This window comes from Columba livia, chromosome 8, assembly GCF_036013475.1.
Source record: "Columba livia isolate bColLiv1 breed racing homer chromosome 8, bColLiv1.pat.W.v2, whole genome shotgun sequence".
Lineage (NCBI taxonomy): Eukaryota > Metazoa > Chordata > Aves > Columbiformes > Columbidae > Columba > Columba livia.
In genome coordinates, this window is record NC_088609.1 from 6,060,337 (window position 1) to 6,080,329 (window position 19,993).

At 40.7% G+C, this 19,993-nt stretch overlaps 1 protein-coding gene across 19 annotated transcripts in view; it reads left to right on the forward strand.

The window, feature by feature from the left end:
* The window catches only part of RABGAP1L (RAB GTPase activating protein 1 like), a 245,480-nt gene that overhangs the window by 135,828 nt on the left and 89,659 nt on the right, over window positions 1-19,993 (forward strand). For all 19 annotated transcript variants that reach the window (XM_065070826.1, XM_065070831.1, XM_065070830.1 and 16 more), the window contains 2 exons: window positions 7,154-7,267; window positions 17,019-17,093. In XM_065070826.1, coding sequence (XP_064926898.1) covers window positions 7,154-7,267; window positions 17,019-17,093 — 189 coding nt within the window. The remainder of the gene's footprint in view (window positions 1-7,153; window positions 7,268-17,018; window positions 17,094-19,993) is intronic.

Consider the following 19,993-nt stretch of genomic DNA (forward strand, 5'->3'; position numbering starts at 1 on the left):
GAATGCTGGATATCGTATCATGTAACCTAAATAAAGCCCCAAACATAATAAAATGGAAATATTGTGATATCTACAAAGAGATGTGTGTGGCCCTCCATGCCAACTCTATATCCTATACAAAAATAAAACCCAAACGAACCAATCAAACCCCAAAACACCAACCCCATCTGCTAGTGTCCAGAGCACCTTCTCTGAGGTGGGAGATCAGGGAGCTTTCAAGGTAAGTGTTGTGGGAGTGACTCTGAATTCACAGCTGCCGTGCCAATGGCAAAAAATTGAGGCTGGCGCCTTCAAAAGTTGATCTCTTGCCCAGTAGCACAAACAGCATTTTTCTTTTGACAGCATCTTTCAGAAAGGATGTGGCAGGAGAATAAATTATGTAGCAGTTGCATACAAGGGAGGGAGGGTGTACAGAGTAGGAGAGCAAGAAGAGAGCAAAACATGACGATAGTAAAGGTCATGGATAATTTTTGTTTTCAGAAGGAGCATATGCAGAATTGATCGGTTTGTGTCTCATGTAGTTTTGCTGTGATTTTTTTACAGAAAAACATCCTCTAGTCTGTTGCTGATTGATGGCTCAACCCTGTTAAGATCTGAGCTGTTTCTGCCTTTACCTCTGTGACTGCTGCAATATCACGTTCTGTTTTACAGAACGATGTTTACGTAGATATCTTTATTGTTCTAGTGCTACCTTTTTCTTGTGTGCAGTCTTCAAGGATCTTGGAGCTGTCATTCTCTGTGGTCCATGTCTCTGCCTCGTCCAGTGTCTTGTAGCTGCGAACTGTCTGCACCAGCTTCTGGGAGGGTTGAAACCTCCCACGGCGTGTCCACTCCCAAGTAATTCTGAGATTGACTGAAATACTGAAAGAAATGCAGTGACAGCCTCTCAAAATGAGCATCGTTCCCCATTTCCTTGACATTCATATGGATGATCCTATAAATAATAGAATAGATCATGCTGAGCTAATGACCAATCCAATCCCGGTGGTACCGTATCTAAAAGGATTAGCGTCCCTGCCCACAAGCTTTTTAACAATTAGAGAACTGGGTATTTAGGAGTGATTGGTAATTTTGTGTTCCTAGTCTAAAAAGGGGCATGTGGTAGATGCTTTTCTGAGGATCCGCTCTTGGGAATTCCTCAAAATTTAAGGCATGGGCAGCTGCCCGTTACCTTGTCAAACACAGCTGGAGAAGAATGGGAGGTAATTTGATAGAAGATGATGTCTGCTTCCCTGGGCAGAGCTACATTAGTAATCCAAAATATTATGCTGATGAGAGAGACTGACGCTAAATTTAGATCCAGGCTTGACCTGCCAGAAGCCCAGGGCTGCTCAGATTTGAACTATTGATTTGGCCTCATGAGAACATGACTGGGTTTTATTTCTGCTTGTAGGAAGCGGTTTTGCCCAAGCAGCAATAAATGCAGCTGGGAGGGAGCCAGAATTTGCCAAGTTCAGTTGACCGGTGTGTTTACTGAACTAACCTAAATATTATGTTTGCTTTATATATCTTGATATGTAACTGTTAACCAAGGAAAAAAAGTCTCCAAAGAATATTCCCCTGCTTTTTTCTCAGCTTCTGTTTCTCTGTTCATTAGTACTCTTTGAGTATTATATGCTCTCAGCTGAATAAAAGCTGATAAAGATTGAAAGAATATATATTTTTAGAAAAGAGCTGAACTACAAGGTATGTATTACCAAAACGGCACAGAAGAACTGAGCATAAACCAAACCAACACGTTTTATTCAATATTATTAAGAGGAAAAGGTCGTGGGTTTTCCCCCCTCCGCCAAGTATTGATCGGTACTAAGTTGGGATTTTCCTGGATCACACCTTCTGCTTGGGGGGTTCTAACACATGTGGAAAATGTTGAGAAGGGTGGGTGATGTTGGGTGTATATGTGCCTGAGTTCCCGAGGACGGCAGAAATAACGAGGGACAAAACCACATGTCACTTAATTTCAAACCCCTGCTGACCGCAGCCGTTTTGTGTATTTTGTGTGTGCTGCCTATTTGTGGTTTTGTTTTAGAGAGTTTTAAGTTATTATTCATATTCCCGTGTGAGTGTTAGGGAATAGAAACTTCCTTAACATATGTGGGGAACCATATAGAAGCACAAAGAAAAAAAACCCAAACAAAATGCAAAAAATGTGTTCTTCCAGCAAAATGCTTAGGGGACTGAAACAGTGGCCTGAAGTCTAATAATGCACACTTTGTAAGTCACCATTGAGTTTTGGAGCTTTTCGTGGATTCATTGAGGGCGTCTCCTGCTCCTGCCGTCAGCACTCGGTGTGTTTCCACATCTCCTGCACCAGGGTGATGAACACCTTCTTGCTTTCCATGCAATGTATAGCAAAGTTTCAGTAACTCATCCTGAAGGAGCATGACACACCAAATTTCCAGGGCATGGTAATTTTAGATGTTGAAAGCCCCTTTCCTTTTTCTTTTTTTCCCCTTTCTTTCTGCGGTACTCTGGATTCTGGCTATTTTTAGGTAGTGAAGAGGTGAAGCACAGGCAGGACAGTTGGATGCAAAATCAGCTGTTTGAACCTCACCAGAAATGCAGATTTCTTAAACGAGTCCAGCCAGGTGCATTTATACGGAGTTTTCCAGCACATGCAATCATACTGTTTTCACATGTGAATGCGTCTGACAAAACCAGACTTGGAGGAGTTTAAATAAGATTAGAGAGAAGCCTTTGGAAGTTAAAAGTACATATGCATGATGATATATTCGTGACCACACACAGTGCTGTGGTTTTAGGTCTCCCAAGGAACTCTGCCTTGCTGTGTACAGAAGGAATGGTACTAACCAATGAGCATCTTTCTTGTTTTCATTTCCCCCCCATTATTTTTCATTGTGTAACCCTGTGCTTTACTATTCAGATCAGGATTTGAGGATGAAGTTGTTATTTTCCTCTTTGGCGTTTCTGTAGGACTCATCACTACAGTATTTCAGTGCTTCAGATGTTAATTGATTTTCATAACACCCTACCGAGATGGAGTATTATTATTAACCAGGGAAATGGAGCACAAGGAGATTGAGGTCAGAAGTACTGCTCAGTTGGAACGCCACGTTTGAGACACCTGTGACCTGGTTTACTTATTTTTTTAAAGTATTCACCTACAACTCTTGAATTCCTTTATTTGCAATTGTAACTAATTCTGCATTTCTCCATATTGAGTCAACAGCTGTAATACAGGCAGCCGTATAATAAGGAAAACTCAGGCGACCACTTGTGGAACTTTTTGCATAACCCAAGTGCCTGGTTTCATGCAAGAGCTTTTGAGCAGAAGTGGGGAAAGGATCCGAGTCTTAGCACAACATTGAAATGTTGTGACCCAAGCGAAAAAATAATTCCTGATGTACACGCGTAAAGATTGCCCCATATTCCTTAATTTTGGGTGCCTGTGTACCCTTAATTTTCTTTAAAGATTTATTGAACGTAAGCAATTTTCTGTTCTCGTTTGTATATCTGTACCCTCTGGCATCAAACGTCCACAATCGGCAGCATCTTAGTGGGAAATGGCAGCGATGTGGAGGAGTCGGTGTCCCCGGGCGGCTGCTTCACAGCTGCGGAAGCTTCGCTGTTTAAAAGTGAGACGACTCAAAGCAGAGAGCTTGTTCAGGAGGATGGCAGCTGTCACACAGTCGACACATGAAGAGAATTCTTTTCCTCAGTAGAATATTGTTTCTCTGAGTTGGCAGCACAGGAGTGATTGTTAGAAGCGAGAAAAATGGTTACATCTCGAAATGCTTTGATAGCCATCTCACCTGCACTTTTTTTTCCCCTAAGAAATTAACTAATCATGGCTTTCAGAAGAACAAAAATCCTCTGAAAACCTGAATTAGGATAACTTTAAAGTAATCTGCTGTGGTGCTCCTGAGAACAGCACTGTTAGCAAATTCTGTCTGGAAAAGGGTGGAAACTTAACCAAAATATTTTTAATCTATTTAAGAAGTAGTTCTACAGTTGCGTTCATTCTAATTCCTTGTTTCTCTCATAACGTGGGTTTATAATATTTCAGATGGATGTTGTCTTTTGAGAAGGTGTTAATTCTCCTGCTTTTCAGCTTACATTTTGTTTTGGGTCCATTTAATTGTTTTCCTCTAGTTTTTAGAAGAGTCTGTTGTTAATAATGTTGAATGAAGGCTCTGCTTCAGGCTCTTTTTAACTTAGTGAAGTTGAATTTGCATTTGGGCCTTTACACAAATGCTTTTTGGTTCTACCTCAGGTATGTACCTTGTCAACTTCTATGTGCTCAATTATACGTTGACCTCTCAGTTGAAGAATAGACAGAAATAGAGGGAAGTCAAACACGATTTCCCTGCTCGACAGAAAAGTGATGGATGTGCTGGATGTGGTGGCCTTTCCATACCTTTCAAATCTTTACACTTTCGTGCTGAAGAATTAATGGAACAGATTTTTATGATGGGCTTGGTAACTATGCTGTACTGGTAGATCTTAAACACTGTTTAAGGCATCGCCTCACAATGTAACTACCTTTCAATTATTACAATTATTTAGCCTCTCTTATGTTTGAAAGCCGTGTAAATGAAAATACTTATTAAAGAAATCTGATTAGAGAACTGCTTGTTATTAATTTTTGTATTGTTACTCTGTGTTTAGCTGCATGTGATTTAGACGGTGTGGTTAGTTTTGGTTGCTAATAGTTCACGATGCTTAGATGTCCTGAAAATCACTATGAAAAGCAAAAAGCATGTTTATTTTCTCCAGCAGTAACAGTTAACATAGTAAAAACATCTCCTCTTTTTGTAAGCTTTGCTTTTCTTAGCACATAACAACATAACAACAAAATACTGATCATGTTGTTGTCTTGTACTAAAGATGTTATTGTCAAGCAAAGGGAAAGCAACAGTTGCAATCACTGAAAATCGGGACAACGTAATTGGATAAATTAATGATGGCAGAGACTCAGAGAAGCTGTGAACTTTAGGAAGAGATTTGAGAGACAAGGAAGGGGAAGACGTGTAGGTGCGAGAACTGGAAGATGGCGCTAAGCGCAGAGAGGGATGCGGAGGAAAGATGAAGCCGTAGTTTAATATGGAGGGTCGGGAGAATCTAAAGAAATGAGAAGACAGATGAGAATAGAAGAAAATCAGATTTAAAAAGACCCCAAACCACACTTTTAAAATTATTTTTTTCTGTGATGCTCAACTGAGTGCTGTTAGAAAGCAATTAAAGTGACGTTTACACTTGTGACTATAGCTATTGTTTTAGCTGCCATAGTGGTGAAGACAGGAATGCAGAGATGGGGTTTTATGTCGGAGGTGACTCAGGGTGACATGCTGGTGTGTCCTGGTTGTGGGTGAGCCCAAAGGAGCCGGTGCTGGGACCTGCTGTGGGGCCCCGGCCGAGGCCCCGGCAGCTGCTGCAGACTGAGGCTTGATGGGATCAGGAAACCACCTAAATCCCTGAGATTACCTGGTTGTTGACTCCAGTAGGTGTAAAGAAGCTTTTTTATGGAGAGTGCTGGATTTCGAACTGCAATCTGATTGTTTCGATGCTTTTCTATAGCAGAGATATTTGGTTTTCAAGGTAGAAGTATTTATAAAGGATTTATTTTCTAAGTGGCAGGTGAGAATTCTATTGGGTTTTCCTTTGGGATTACAAGGTAATAGAGAAAAGCAGCGTTTGATGTTTATTAACCTAAAGATACCATCTCAGGCTGAGGGTAACCGGAACCTGAAAAGAATGGATTAACTGTTGTAATTCCAGCTCTGACGCTTTGACCCCACCTCATCACACACACAGTGGTATTTTTCAGGTCCAATTGCCACGATTCACAGAATCACAGAATCGACTGGGTTGGAAAAGACCTCAGAGATCATCGAGTCCAACCCTTGGTCCAACTCTAGTCCGTTTACTAGATCATGGCACTAAGTGCCATGTCCAATCTCAGTTTAAAAACCTCCAGGGACGGCGAGTCCAGCACCTCCCTGGGCAGCCATTCCAATGCCTGACCACTCTCTCTGCAAAGAATTGCTTTCTAATCTCCAGCCTAAATTTCCCCTGGCAGAGTTTAAGCCCATGTCCCCTTGTCCTATTGCTGACTGCCTGGGGGAAGAGACCAATCCCCACCTGGCTAGAACTGCCCTTCAGGTAGTTATAGAGAGTGCTGAGCTCACCTCTAAGCCTCCTCTTCTCCAGACTAAACAACCCCAGCTCCCTCAGCCTCTCCCCATAGGTCTTGTGTTCAAGTCCCTTCACCAGTCGTGTTGCTCTTCTCTGGACCCGCTCCAGCACTTCAATGTCTTTCCTGAACTGAGGGGCCCAGAACTGAATGATTCCCATCTTTTTTTAGAAATGCAGTATGGTGAGCATTTACTACTTCATCTAGAGAGCGAAGTATGGCTAGGGAACAACAAAATGTGGGCATTTGGTGTCGTTTTTGCTGTCTGTGATGTGCAGATCATCCCCACGGAGATGATGCAGAACTCACAGCAGCCTTGGATCCTTCTGCAGCAGCAGCTGCTTCCCAGGGGAGATTATCTTTGGGCTTCTAAAGTGGCAGCTGACACAGGGTTTAGGCACCTGGACCCTAGTTGCTTGTTAATGTAAAAATAGAATTGAATTGGAGACGGTAGTGGGGAAAGACAAGGGGTTTGTCTGAAAGTAAAACATTTTCTGGTATTTCTGGTTTTGTTCTTTTAAAGACCACTTAATGGTAAACTTTGAGCATTTCAAAGTAATGGGTCTAATTTGTAATGAACACTGGTTTTATAGTAGATTAATGTACGTTTTAAATTAATGCCTCTGAGCTTTCAAGAGAGAGATAGTCTAATTTTCTTCTTTTTTTTTCACTCTCGGATGATAAATACAGTAAGCATGTGTTCTGTGGTAAAAACGCACCTACAATTAAATAACTCGTCATCTCCTAGGAGTTTTAAACTCGAGCTGTAAGCCCGAAGGACAGAAAACATGCCACGTTGCTCTTGTTACACTGTCAAATTATTACTGCGTATGAGACTAGAGGATTTTCGGTTTCTTCTCAAAGCATTTTTGGCGGATGAGTCAGTGAAGCAGTTATCTAATGTGGCCACGTTGACTGCACATACAATTTTATATTCTGTTCTCTTTAATTACACTGTTACTGGGCTAATACTCTGGGATTTTTCTCTCTTTTTTACAGGATTCTGCTCAAGAGAGTGTCATTACACGAGATATCCATCGTACATTTCCAGCACATGATTATTTCAAAGACACAGAAGGAGACGGTCAGGAATCTCTATACAAAATCTGTAAGGTACAGTCAGGACTCTGAATTTTAACGTGTGTTCCATATTTTGCTATGTCTGTATTTTGCTAACCCTGTTCTGATCCAAGTCACTAATCAGTAAGAGTTGAAAGCTTTATTTAGATTGCGCGTGGAGAGCGTAGTGTTTTCTGCAGGACCGGATATCCTGAAGTACTTTATATAAGCTGGCATTTTGTATCTCCTGAGGTGCAGGTGAGAAGGACAAGGCACAAACGAGATCTCCTAACGAACAGTCTGATATCAGAGGTCCAGCTCAGCAGAAATGTGGAGCAGTAGGACTTTTTTTGCTTTGCTGGTGCAGAGGTTGGCAGAGGAAGAGAAACCTCAGAGCAAACTCTGCCGTGAGCTTAAGCAACAATATCCCTAGATAATTACCCAGAGAACAAGGTAGCTGACCTTTCCACAAGCAACGTGTTTGTGTAGCTTTTCACTCGTAGCTCTCAGATCACCTCTGATCAAAGAAAAAAAGAATATGTAATTTTTTCCAATTTGCACAGGGGGAGGCTGAGGTACTAAATGAACGGATTTGTCGAGCTTATACAGACAGACTTTTGGTGCTCAGGAGAGATCCAGAAGGTAGAATATTGCAGCTAGATATGTTGTTCTCTGCCTGTCAGTTGTACATTTTATTGTGTTTCTGGCAGTCAGTTTTCATGTTACGTTTTTTATTTTCTGTGTGTAGAATAAATGATTGTCTTACCCAAAGCCATTTCCACTTCCCTTTTCCTCGTTACTCAATTTCCACCTCCAATTGATTAATAGACAGAAATGATGGAGGTGTCATAACAAGCAGAAAAGAATGTCCTGCCTTTGGGGTATAATAATAGATATTCCTGTTCTCCAGATAAATCCTGTGGTGATACAGACTCCTATTGAAACAACAGTTTGCATGACTGTTAAATATAGCTGCTTAGGTTACATATATTGAAGTTCATTATAATGAATAATTCACACACACACAAAAAGGGAAAAATAAAGGAGCAGAGAGAACTTTGAACCAATTACATTGATCTCTCACTAATACTGGAGGACTCTAGAGGGCTGCAAGAAAACCCTTCCTGCCAATCTTGGAAAAGAATAACTAGGACAATGCAGATAATGATGGGCTTGTCATTTTGATATCAGTTAAGTGAAAAATGATGGAATAGCATTCAGCTTATTGAGAATTAAATGTGAGAAGTATATTATAATGAGTGCCTATGAGTTTACTGAAAATAGATCTTGACAAGCTAATAAAAGAAAAATGAAAAAATACAGGTTTCATTGGTGAAGGGAATTTTATCAAAATTCTGTAGAACGTGTAGTCAGTCATGCAGAAAATGTATAAATGCCGGACAAGTTAGAAAATGAGCAAGGTACACATTAAATAATTAAAAACTAGTTATCTGGCAGGTTACTTAACAGCAGCGCTGAATAAATGTATTTCAAACAAGGCGTCGTGAAGATCCCTTGTTAATTTGATGTACTCTGGTTAGTCACCTGAAAGAAGACAGAAAAATCATTTCTGATAAAGATATCTCGACACAGTGAAAAGGGGAATGTTAAATAATGAGGCGTTAAAGGGTGTCTAGTGTTTTCCAGCTGCTGCAGCTGCTTTTGCATACTGGGCCAGAATGAAAGCTGGATACTGCTGTGCTGGAAAGAGCTTGTATGAGTTCCATGAGGATGGGAAAAGGATTTGGGGTTCTTAAGGACGTGGTTAGTGGTGAAGTTGGCAGTGTTGGTTGAACGGTTGGACTTGAACTTAAAGGCCTTTCCCAATCAAAATGATTCTATGGTTCTATGATTTGATCGAAAAACTCTCAAGAGTAAGTATCTCAGTCTATTTTGTTTAATAAAGAGAAGGCTAAGGAATTAATCTGTCTGAACTAGAAGCGACTTAGAAGAATTATCTGTCCAGCAGGCAGCGGCAGAGAGACAGAGATCTCAGGCTTTCCTGGGCTTTCTGTAGTAAAAGTGAAGCATTCTACTTATCTTCCAAAGCCTTCCCTGCTCTCGAGGCCTCTGCTGCTCCTGCAGAGAAAGTCACTGCAGATGTTGGTCCTCTGGTTCCTCAGGTTTTTTCAAGTGTGTAGATCAGAGGCCATCAGTGTGTACATCGAGTTGAGGACTGCTTTTCCCTTGAAGAATTTTGTATTTATTCTACCTACCGTTGAATGCCCTCTGCCACTTTGCTGCTTTCTCTGGCTATGAACATGTTCTGCATAGCGTCTTTGCAGTCAGCTTTTAATTTACTGCTCCGAACAGCTTTGTCTCATCAGCAGACTGTTACTGTGCTATTTTTGTGTGTTCTGCATGATTTGTGAGTATTTTCAACAGCATCAGCCCTGGCACGGCTTTCTGTGACCTCGCATTCATTCTGTGGGTGAAAACTGTTTATTCCTGCCATTTGGTTCCTACCCTTTAATGAATTGAGTGCATAAGAGGACCTTTTCCGATGGCAGCTTACTTTCCTAAAGACCCTTTGTGGAGGGATCTCGTTGATGGTTTATTAAAATCCAAGTGCTCCTTGCTTCAAAGAAGGATTTGGGAAGCATTTTCTCCTGGTACAACAGCCATATCCAGTCTTCAACATTGAATTATTCATCAGTTTACTGATTTTATTCTTGATGGTTTCTACCTCCTTGCCGGTTTGGAGATCAGACACAGCTGCTCTCCAGGCAGCAACTTCTCCCTCATCCTTGCCCTGTTTTCTTAAATGGCTTTGGCTCCATTCTGTAGAGGACCAGATCTGACTGGACCTCAAGTTTATGATTGATTTGGTGAGTTTTAGAGAAATATTGTGAAAAGCTAATTAATTTTCTTCTAAACTTATCGTTCCACTGGGGAAAAAAAAAGTGTGTTGAAAGTAATATTATGGCTGCTTTGTATTACTAGAATAACTTCTAGCAGAGGTGCTGTGCACTCATGCCCTTCTTCTAATATGAAAGCAAGGTATTTGAAGAATGGGATTATTGAATAAGGCTAGAAAAGGTCTGTCCTCAAGTGGGAGGGTAAAGAGCTGAAGAGCATTTTCTTCATTCCCCACTGAAATGGGAGATGATCTGAGCTGTCAGTTAAAAAGGAAAACCATTAAAAGCTCACTGCCTCATTTTAACAGGTCTGTCAGGTTTAGTTCCGTCTCTTAATCTCTTCTTCAGAACAGTAGGAAATCAGGAAAGATGGAAACTTTTCTAGTTGCAGAACATTTTATGTGACAAAGTATCTAAAAATAAACCTTAAGGCTGACAATGGCGATAAGGAATGAAAAGAGTTCCAGATTCTAGATGGGAGATTTCGCCAGAGGACATCGCATAAGCTGGATTTGCACAGAGCGAACGTCTTTGGGAAAATAGCTCAGTTTCTTGCAGACTTTCTGTTTAAATACCATGCGAATTCGAGCTCGCTCTCTGTGTTACAGTGCACAACCCAATAGTACTCTGGCCCTGCTTCCACGCGTGCAGATGTAGTTAAACAGCTCGATGCTCTGGGGAACCAGAGCACTTGGCAGAAATAGTCCCTCAACTCTTCGGAGCGTATACGGTGCAGAATTTAACGTGAAATGTGTTTTCTCTCATTTTCTGATTAAAGTTACTCCTGTTCAACAACCAGCCACTGTGACTTTAGTAGGAGAAAGGGAGGATGTTTTGGGGAACTCGATCAGGTTAGTGAGGTGAGTGGTTACTGGGCTAACTGCAAAAACAGACACAATACTTCCCTGTTTTTGTGAAAATGATTGAATTACTTCTCAGAGATTCAAAGCTGGTGTGTTTTCTAGTAAACAGAGGCGCTGTGGAAGGAGATGAATCATTTGTATCATGACTTATTTTGTTACTAAATACTTCTCCTGGTTGATGAAATGTGTAGTTTTTTCCTGATCCCAGTCATAGTTGCTTGCAGGTTTTATGCACAGGATCAGGGTATTAGCTGGTTTACCAGGAAACAAAAAATTCCATTTCAGTTGTCATTTCAGTGCCTATCTGCTTGTTGGTCCCTGCATTAGCAGAGGCAAAGAAAGATAAGCTGGTTTTCAAGCAAAGCCAATGCTGAATGGGCTCCCATATGGGTGTTTTTGCTTTCTTTGCTGTATAATTGAAATGTGAAAATGTCTTTGAGTTGCCCTTCTGTGAGCAGGAGCTCCTATACCGTGATAAGCTGTGAATGATGGATTACTCCTCGCTCATCCTTCAGTGTGGCAGGACTGCTGCTCAGTGCTGGCCTGTAAGCTGATCGGCTTCCATCCTTTTCTCACATTTTTGTTTCCTCTCCATTGCAGCATCCTTTTTCAGATGATTGCCTCTTCTCAGCATACACCTATTCTTCCACATTTCCCAGTCCTTGGTGTCTCCTCAAATTTACAAATGGGAAATTTCAGTGTAATATTTGTCCACCTTGCTTTAATTATTTGTCAGAGAGCAGATTTCTTTCTTTCCTATAGGAGTCTGTTTGCCAATTTTAGCATACACATAGGAGCATAAGCACAATCAGTTAAGAATTATTTTTCATCTCTTTTTAGTTGTTTATTTTCCTTGCTGCTGGGTTGAAGAGCAATTTTAGTAAAAATCATTGGCTTGTTTCACATGGAGGATTTTTAAAGTTATCTTGCCTTCTTCCGCTCACGTGTTAACGAGGTTCCTTCTCTGTGCATCCGTGCTCAGCAATGGAGCTGCAGAGCTGTTGTTGCGGATGGGGATTCTGATTCTGCCGAGACCGTGCTAGTGAAAAGGTCGGGATTGCGAATCTCAAACGCTGGAAAGGCTTTAGTGCATTCGGAGGCCTGCTTGGGTAGATGGGAAGATTTCTTCCTCCTCTCGGCCCGTGGAGCTCTGGAGGAGCTGTTGTGTAACAGCCACGTGCCTCTCCCTGACACTCGATAAATGAGTAACCCATTGCTAAAAATACAGTTTTCAGTTAACACAGAAATTCCTGATACAATGTGATACATCCTAAATGCTGCACTCACAGGAATATCATGACTTTCAGACTGTTAGTGTCGTAATAAATTTAGGTGTGGAGTTTTAAATCATACTATCACTGAAATTATTCAGTGACCAATTAGGTCATAAAATACCTTGTTGCATGAGGAGTCCACATCAAAGTATGGATGTTTTCCTGAGTCAGTCTGTTTTTCAGACACTGTGTAAGTTCTTTAATTCTACTGACATGGCCTTCAGCACACAGCTATGTCTGTATGAAACACTGAGTGGATTCCCTAGGCCATTTCTATCGCTTTGGCAGCGACACAAAGGGAAGTAGCGAGAGCAAACCAAGCTTGTAATTCTCCCCCAAAATTGCATTTAGTTCCCGTTACGTTTTCCTTTTCCTTGGGACACAGAAGCTGGATGTCTTGCGTAGCTGTTAACAAGCGCCGTGCCAGTGTGCCTGTCGCTTTTCAGAGAAGTGAATGTTTCCTGTGCCAGAAGAGGTTGTTTCTGACAGGAGAGATGCCGTCACTGCGGATGGGAGCTGGACATGTGCAGAGCCCCTGCTCCTGCCTTTCCCTCCACATCACCATGCGGGGAATGAACACTCTGGAAATGGGAGACCTGGGTATGGGGCGGACGCCAGAAAAACGCTTTTCAGGAGCCCTCTTTAGTTTCTAAAGTAATCGTAACGTTTAGTTTCTAACGTCTCTGAGTTACTATGGTAAAGTCAAATTGGCAATATGTTTGTAAGCTGGTATTTGGTATTTAGTGGTTTGCGTTTTCTTGTTTTAAGTACATTTAAACCTCCAGCAAGTATAAGCAGTTGTTTTCTTGCTTGTGGGGCTGGAAAATGAAGACAAACATTTCATTCTGGAATTTGAGACATACTCCTTACTCTTCCTTTTTTAAAACTGCTGGGACTCATACGTAGTAGTTGCAGAAATCCCAAATCTGAGGTTTTCAGTTCAAATCACCAGCCTTTCCATTCATCTTTTAAATGCTCCTTACTTGAAACTTTTCTGCCTACAGAACATCCTGATCTTGGGAGATTTTCCTCCATGAATTACTTTAGAGAAGGATTTCTCCCTTTCCCAACATGCAGGTGGTTCTCTGTCCTTGGCTTCATTTGAGAGACTCTGTTGCTTCCAACGTATTCACTTTCTAATGATGTTGTACTAATAACTGCGTAGTAGTTCTTCTCTTCAGAAGGCAGATAACGCTTAAAAAGACATTTTAATTCAGTGAGCGAGATCTTCATTTGGTTAAAATCAATGAAATCAGGCTTCAAGTCAGAATCTTCATTAAGACCCATTTATGAGACAGAATATTTAAAATCTCAGTTAACTGAAGGTTGGCCAAGAGCTGAAGAAAATAATAACCTAGAAAACTGTGACATTATGGCAGGTTATCACGGGAAAAATCCCGTTCTCCTGAAATTCCGACTTTACAATGGCTGCAGTGGCAACAGGGGGTTGGAATTTTGCTTGGTTTTTGTATTTCGTGTGGAAAGACAAAGTTAACGCTCCTCGGTCCCTTAAAAGGATAAATCTTAATTAATTTTAGCTTTTTTGTTAATGTGATATTATGGTGCTATCTGTAGGCAGCAGCCTTACTTTTGAGGCTATTCCAGTTAATTACATCATATTTCAGCTATATCAAGTCCCATAGGTTACTTAAAAATAATTTTAAAAGTATAATTGGAAATGTGATATGTATAAACCTTCAAAAACCTCTTTGCTTTGGGCAGATACAATGAAATTGTGTTGATTTTAGAGTCTTCATTAAAAAATAAATCTTTAGTTGCCAGGATTATGATGCGTTGACTTAAGAGCTGAATCTTCCTCAGTTTGATCCAATTCTTGTGCTTGTCAAGATCAGATTCTGGAGAAGGATCTAGTGGAAATTCAATTCAAAAAGCAAACACATCAAGCAGTTAATTTTTCTTTCATAGCTGTTGGCTGCTTCAAAGATTTCTAATGGTGATGCCCTTGTACTGGGGCCCTCAGACACTTTTCTATATCCTAGGTGTATCTGTGTCCACTAATTAATTTTAACTATATTTTAGACCAAATTACCCAGTACTTTTTGATTTATAGTTCCGTGGATCACTTCTTTTTACCAGTGTTTCAAGTTCGTCATCTTCTGATTTAACCAGTTTACGTGGTTTATCTTTCCCACAAGATTTTGGGTAAATACTGTCTATTCTTAATTGTCAATATTTTTGTTCCTTTTAATTTATTAGCTCTTCTGATCTTCCAGATCCTTTAACACGTCCCCTGTTAGAAATGATTCCAGCAGGATGACAACCCCTGGGTTTTTTCTGCCATAAAACAGACACAAAGAACGTTTGTGGGGATTTTCTGCTCTAGTTCAGATACAACTTTTCTTCCTCGATCATCTATTTCCTAAGTAGAGGCGCTGCCTTCCTCCCCTAGGTGTGTTTGGAAATGGATTTATTACTAGTTTAAATGTGTCTAGGAAGTTGATTATGAGAACATTTCTTGGTTTTCCATCATGTTTTTATATTTAACATGCAGAGGGAGGATTTATTTGCACCCTCCTCCATTTCCCCGCTTTTGCCATAATTTCAACTTCTTCCACAGTCTCAAAATGAGTGTCTTTTTATTTCTGATAACTATTTTTTAATCTCTGTCTGTTTTGGAGGCAGTTTGTTTGCTCCAACGTGTTGATTTCTCACTAGTTATTTTAAAACTAATTTGAATTAATTTATTGTTATTTTCAGCAAATCATTAGCTATTGTGCTAATAATGCGTCTCACAACAGAGAGAACCCCCAGTGTTGATAATTTGCTATTAATCTTTCAGCCAGGAAGTTTCTAAAGGAAAAGAAAAGCGGTTTTATACAATAAGAAGAAATCCTAAATCAGATTTAGTATTTGTAATTCTGCATCTCTGGTTCTAAGTGAATCTGGCCTTTCAAAAGCAGAAATAATACCTCTCTTAGGAATCCATAAACTCATGATGATGATGATTAACCAGTGGATGGTTCCAATTAGTCACATGCAATATTAATTGAAGTGTTAAAAGTAATTTCTGTTAATTCAGTGCTTAGGAGCTAAAGAGTCATTTTAAATCAACTTTTTTCCAAGAGAGCATCCTTTTGTTCCAATGCAGAGTTTTGTATCTGCTGTTGTACGCTTCTGGAGTTATTTGTAAGAATTTTCCTGTTGTGGCTGGAGCTGGTTTCGGCCTCTAAGCAGATTGTAATGGTTCATTACTTGTTTTTTCAATAATTTATGTGACTAGTCTTCTTGTATTTGCTTGACCACTGAAACTGAGCGATGAATTGGGATTATTTTCACTCAGATTCTAGCTAATTCTGTATAACATACTTTAAAAACATGTAACCAATATAGACAAATGGCAAAGAGCTGTAAGTCACTGTTCAGTTTTACACAAAGCTGCAGATATAGTAGGAAAAGTATGGATGAGATGTTTAGAAACAGTGACCTTTAAAGGAATACGCAGGTTGTATTCTTTACAGAAATCTGCTCTTCTGGGATCACAACAGAATTCCTTATAAACGTTTCTTTCTTAGTTTTTGCCCATCAGAATGAAAATGGTTTAAAGATGTTATGTTTTGGTCTCTGTTTGACCATTTCTGGCAGAAATTACTTGCGGTTATCTGAATACTGTTGGCTGGAAAGGAGTCACATCCCTCTTGGAGTCACAATTCCTCTGTCCTTTTGGAGAGGCAGGTTGGTCACCCCCGCACCTTGCGGGACAGACGCGGCTGGGTTTGGTTCCCCATCGCACCCCGTGGTGTTTATTCACCATCCCTCTGCTCACTGAATTCGCGATCTTGATTTCGTTCAAAACTTCAAAAGAAGATAAGCACCGTGTTCCAGTTTGAAACGTTCTCATCTGTAAACAGCCTCGGGGGCGGTGTTGGGACAAAGCACATTTTCTGATTCAAGTGGCTCGTTCCTCCCCGAGGAACCTTATCCTTCTGGTTCCCCTGGCCGTGACCCTCCTCCCTGCCTTATCTCTGGGGATGTGTCTCTCTGCGATTTCAGTCCTGCTCCTGCTTATCCTTCCGCCACTTTCCTCAAATTCTTAACATCCTCTGACATCTCTTTTAAAACAGTATGTCTTCTTGTCTCGGAAAAGCGAGGGGGAAGGAAAGGTTGGTTATTTTAGATTTGTTTTTTTAAGAGTAAGGAAAAAAAGGAGTATGTCAGTCATACCGTAGGAAAAATGAGTCGTGTTCATTCTTCAGCACAAAAAGGACATGGAAAAACCCTTTCTTTAGAAATTTTCAAGAGATTTTTGAACAGTGAACCTCAATTCCTGTACTTTTGTGAGGTCAGAACAGGTTTTTCCAATGACAAACAAGCCCTTTCCCCACAACACAGACCAACCTGGATTTTATAGCATATTTGTTCTATTGTTAACGTTATATTATTACTAATCCCAGCAGGATTATCCTGGATTTAGGTGAAGGGAAATGACATCCAACTCTTTTGAAAAATATTTGTAAAAATAAAAATTTACAAATGTGGCACCTATGGAAGATTGAGGGTGCCCTGTAGGTGTTTTTTTGGGTGCCCTGTAGGTGTTTTTTTGGGTGTCCTGTAGGTGTTTTTTTGGGTGTCCTGTAGGTGTTTTTTTGGGTGCCCTGTAGATGTTTTTTTGGGTGCCCTGTTGATGTTTTCTTGGGTGCCCTGAAAGCCGGTGCCAGAATGGTTACAGCTTTGCTCCCTCTATGACTTTAGCCTTCATAGAGCTATATATTCTCAGTAACTCACTGATTATACCACGTTTTGAAAGTGCCTGTGTGCATTTTAAATATATGTTGACTTTGATTTTTTCTAGGCATACTCCGTCTATGATGAAGACATTGGCTATTGCCAGGGACAGTCTTTCCTTGCAGCTGTGCTTCTACTTCATGTGAGTTAATTGCAAAATGAAAGCTTTGATATTTGAAACCAAAGCAGCTTTAAAATCAGTAGTACTGTAACATGCTATTTGACAGATATTTACTGTTGTTTATTTGTCTGTATTCATTTTCCTCTTGTTGCTTTTTGGCAAGTAGTGACTAATGGCATCTATCTATGAATGCAGATTTCCTTTAGCTAGGAGAAATCCATTAAATTGTCAAGTACTTCTGTGTCAAAACCTGAAACTGATTTGTTACATAGTAATATTTTCTTTTAATTTACTTGTCATGTAGGTGAATTCCCTTCGCGTTTATGAGGAATTTAGCTTTGGGAGCTATTCTCGGATTAGCAAACCAGAGCAAGCAGTCTCATTAATTTTCAGTGAGACTTGTTATCCAGAAGACATTTTATAAAATCTTTTGCGTGAAAGCTGAATTTTAACCTTGCTATTTTAGCCTATAACCAAAAACGGTTTGAACTTTGCTTCCTATATACATGTGTGTGTATGTATAGAGGTAGATAAATACACATATATTTTTTTTAATATTTGCAAGATGCTTTAACTTTGAAGTATCAGTGGAAAAGCAGCAGATTCAAGTAGTATGGATATTGTAAAGAATATCTGAATAAACCACCCAAAACCTCAACAACAACTCTTACTCAGGCTCTTGCCCGCCTTTGCTGTCAGGCTTTAATTCATAAATTATTGAACCGGGTTGAAATACATTTCAGATTGTGGATTTGCGTTGGCTGTTGGTGGTAGGTACGTTACACATGCGCTTCCTAAGACATCTAGAACTCAAATTCAGATGAATTTAAGCTGTAATTCCTAGTGAGATCTATGACTTCTTGGAGACTTAAGGAACAGGATACACAGCGACAGTGTTACCAAGAAGCTTTGGGTTCTTTAAGGACAAACCTGGAATTAGTCACATTATTCCAATCCCACATATACTGCAAATTAGCTTATCTCACAGTTGTTTTGCAATTAACTTTTTGCCCAAGGAAGGATTTTTGGGCAGAAGAATACTCCGTTCTCAGTACCAGAGTTGTTTAGAAATGAGTGGGTGTCACATTCGTAACGTTTGACTAATACTTCAGCTCCTCTCCCGGAGCTGTGTGCTGTCATTGCTGTCGAGAATCACCTCCGCTCTTTGTGTTCCTGGAGGCAGAAGAGATTGCCCTGTACACAGGGAATACTAAATGGCAATTGTGCTCATTTTAACGTGCCCTTTATAACATTTTGCTTTCACAATAGGATATTAGACTGAAATAATCAGAGAAAAGGGGTGCAGGGAGGCAGTCTCAATGAGCTCATCTAAGTTGGGAGCTTCCCAGGACATCCTTAGACTCTTGTTTTTCCCAGATTCACCAACCAATCCCTGTGCTGTGAATGCTTTTGAGACTCCCTTTCACTCTTGTGTCTTTGCATGGGTTTCTAGACCAATTTCCCTTGTTGCTGGGTCAGGATACCCTGTCTCTGCAGTGTAGATATGTTGCAGGGATGGCTGGGTAGCCTGAATCTCCATCGTGGCTTTTTGTGATTTTGCTATTGTGATGAAATTCCCATCAAAGGTGGGCAGGTAACTCACAGGCAGACAGTGTTGCCAACTCCGATCATTTTACTGTAAGTCTCACAGTATTTGATTATTTTTTCCTTGTTGTCTGCCTCTCTGAGTCATTGCTATGTGAAAAACTAAAACCTCATTTTAAAAAATGGTAAATTTCTGGCTTTTGTGGCTCCAAAGAAAACATAATAAGAGGCAACTATCTAAATGCTAATAAAAATCGGAATGGAAGCACCAAAAATTGGGTTTGTTTAACATAAGAAATGAAGACTTGATTTATGATTTTGGATTCTTGGGGTTGGTGATGCTGGAGAACTTCCACCCGCTGCGAGTGAGGACTCGGTGGCCTCTGCCTGTAAATAAATGCCTTTGGCCCAGGACTCGCCTCCATTCCCTCTCCCTGGCTCGGGGGAGGAATGATTGTCACTGATTGTCACTGCACGTGTGTCTGATGGAGCATGCAAGGTAGGTGTGCTTGTGCATGAGCATCTGTCATTCTGTTAGAAATAATTGTTACCTTACCAAAAAAAAAGAAATTTGCATTTCTCTATTATAGAGCAAATTCAAGAAATTCAAGGCTTTTGGTCAGGGTAAAACTATTTCTTCCCTTTACTTCGTCTGCAGCTCTTAGCTGCTGTCAGTGGGGATCATTCCATGTGATAAAAGATGCCCAAGAGCTTCTCCTGGGCAACAACGATGCTGAAGGGAGTGGAGCATCTCCCTTATGAGGAAAGGCTGAGGGAGCTGGGGCTCTTGAGCTTGGAGAAGAGGAGACTGAGGGGGGACCTTATTAATGTTTACAGATATATGAAGGGTGAGTGTCAGGAGGATGGAGCCAGGCTCTTCTCGGTGACAGCCAATGATAGGACAAGGGGCAATGGGTACAAACTGGAACACAAAAGGTTCCACTTAAATTTGAGAAGAAACTTCTCCTCAGTGAGGGTGGCAGAGCCTGGCCCAGGCTGCCCAGGGAGTTGTGCAGTCTCCTTCTGTGCAGACATTCCAACCCGCCTGGACACCTTCCTGTGTAACCTCATCTGGGTGTTCCTGCTCCAAGGGGGGATTGCACTGGATGAGCTTTTGAGGTCCCTTCCAACCCCTGACATTCTGGGATTCTGTGATCTAACCTGGGCAGGTCGCTAGCTGCTGATCTGGCAGTTCTTTGGGCACACTGGTTACTCTCATATATGCTTTCTGAAAACTAAAATGAAAGTGTCTGCCCACAGCCCTGGAGGCAGACCATGATCATAGCCTGAACCGTAAAAGACAAAACCCTGGAGGTAAATATCAAGAGGTTAAAATTCTCTTTGAAGAAAATCCCGAGCTTTTATCTGTAGCTGAT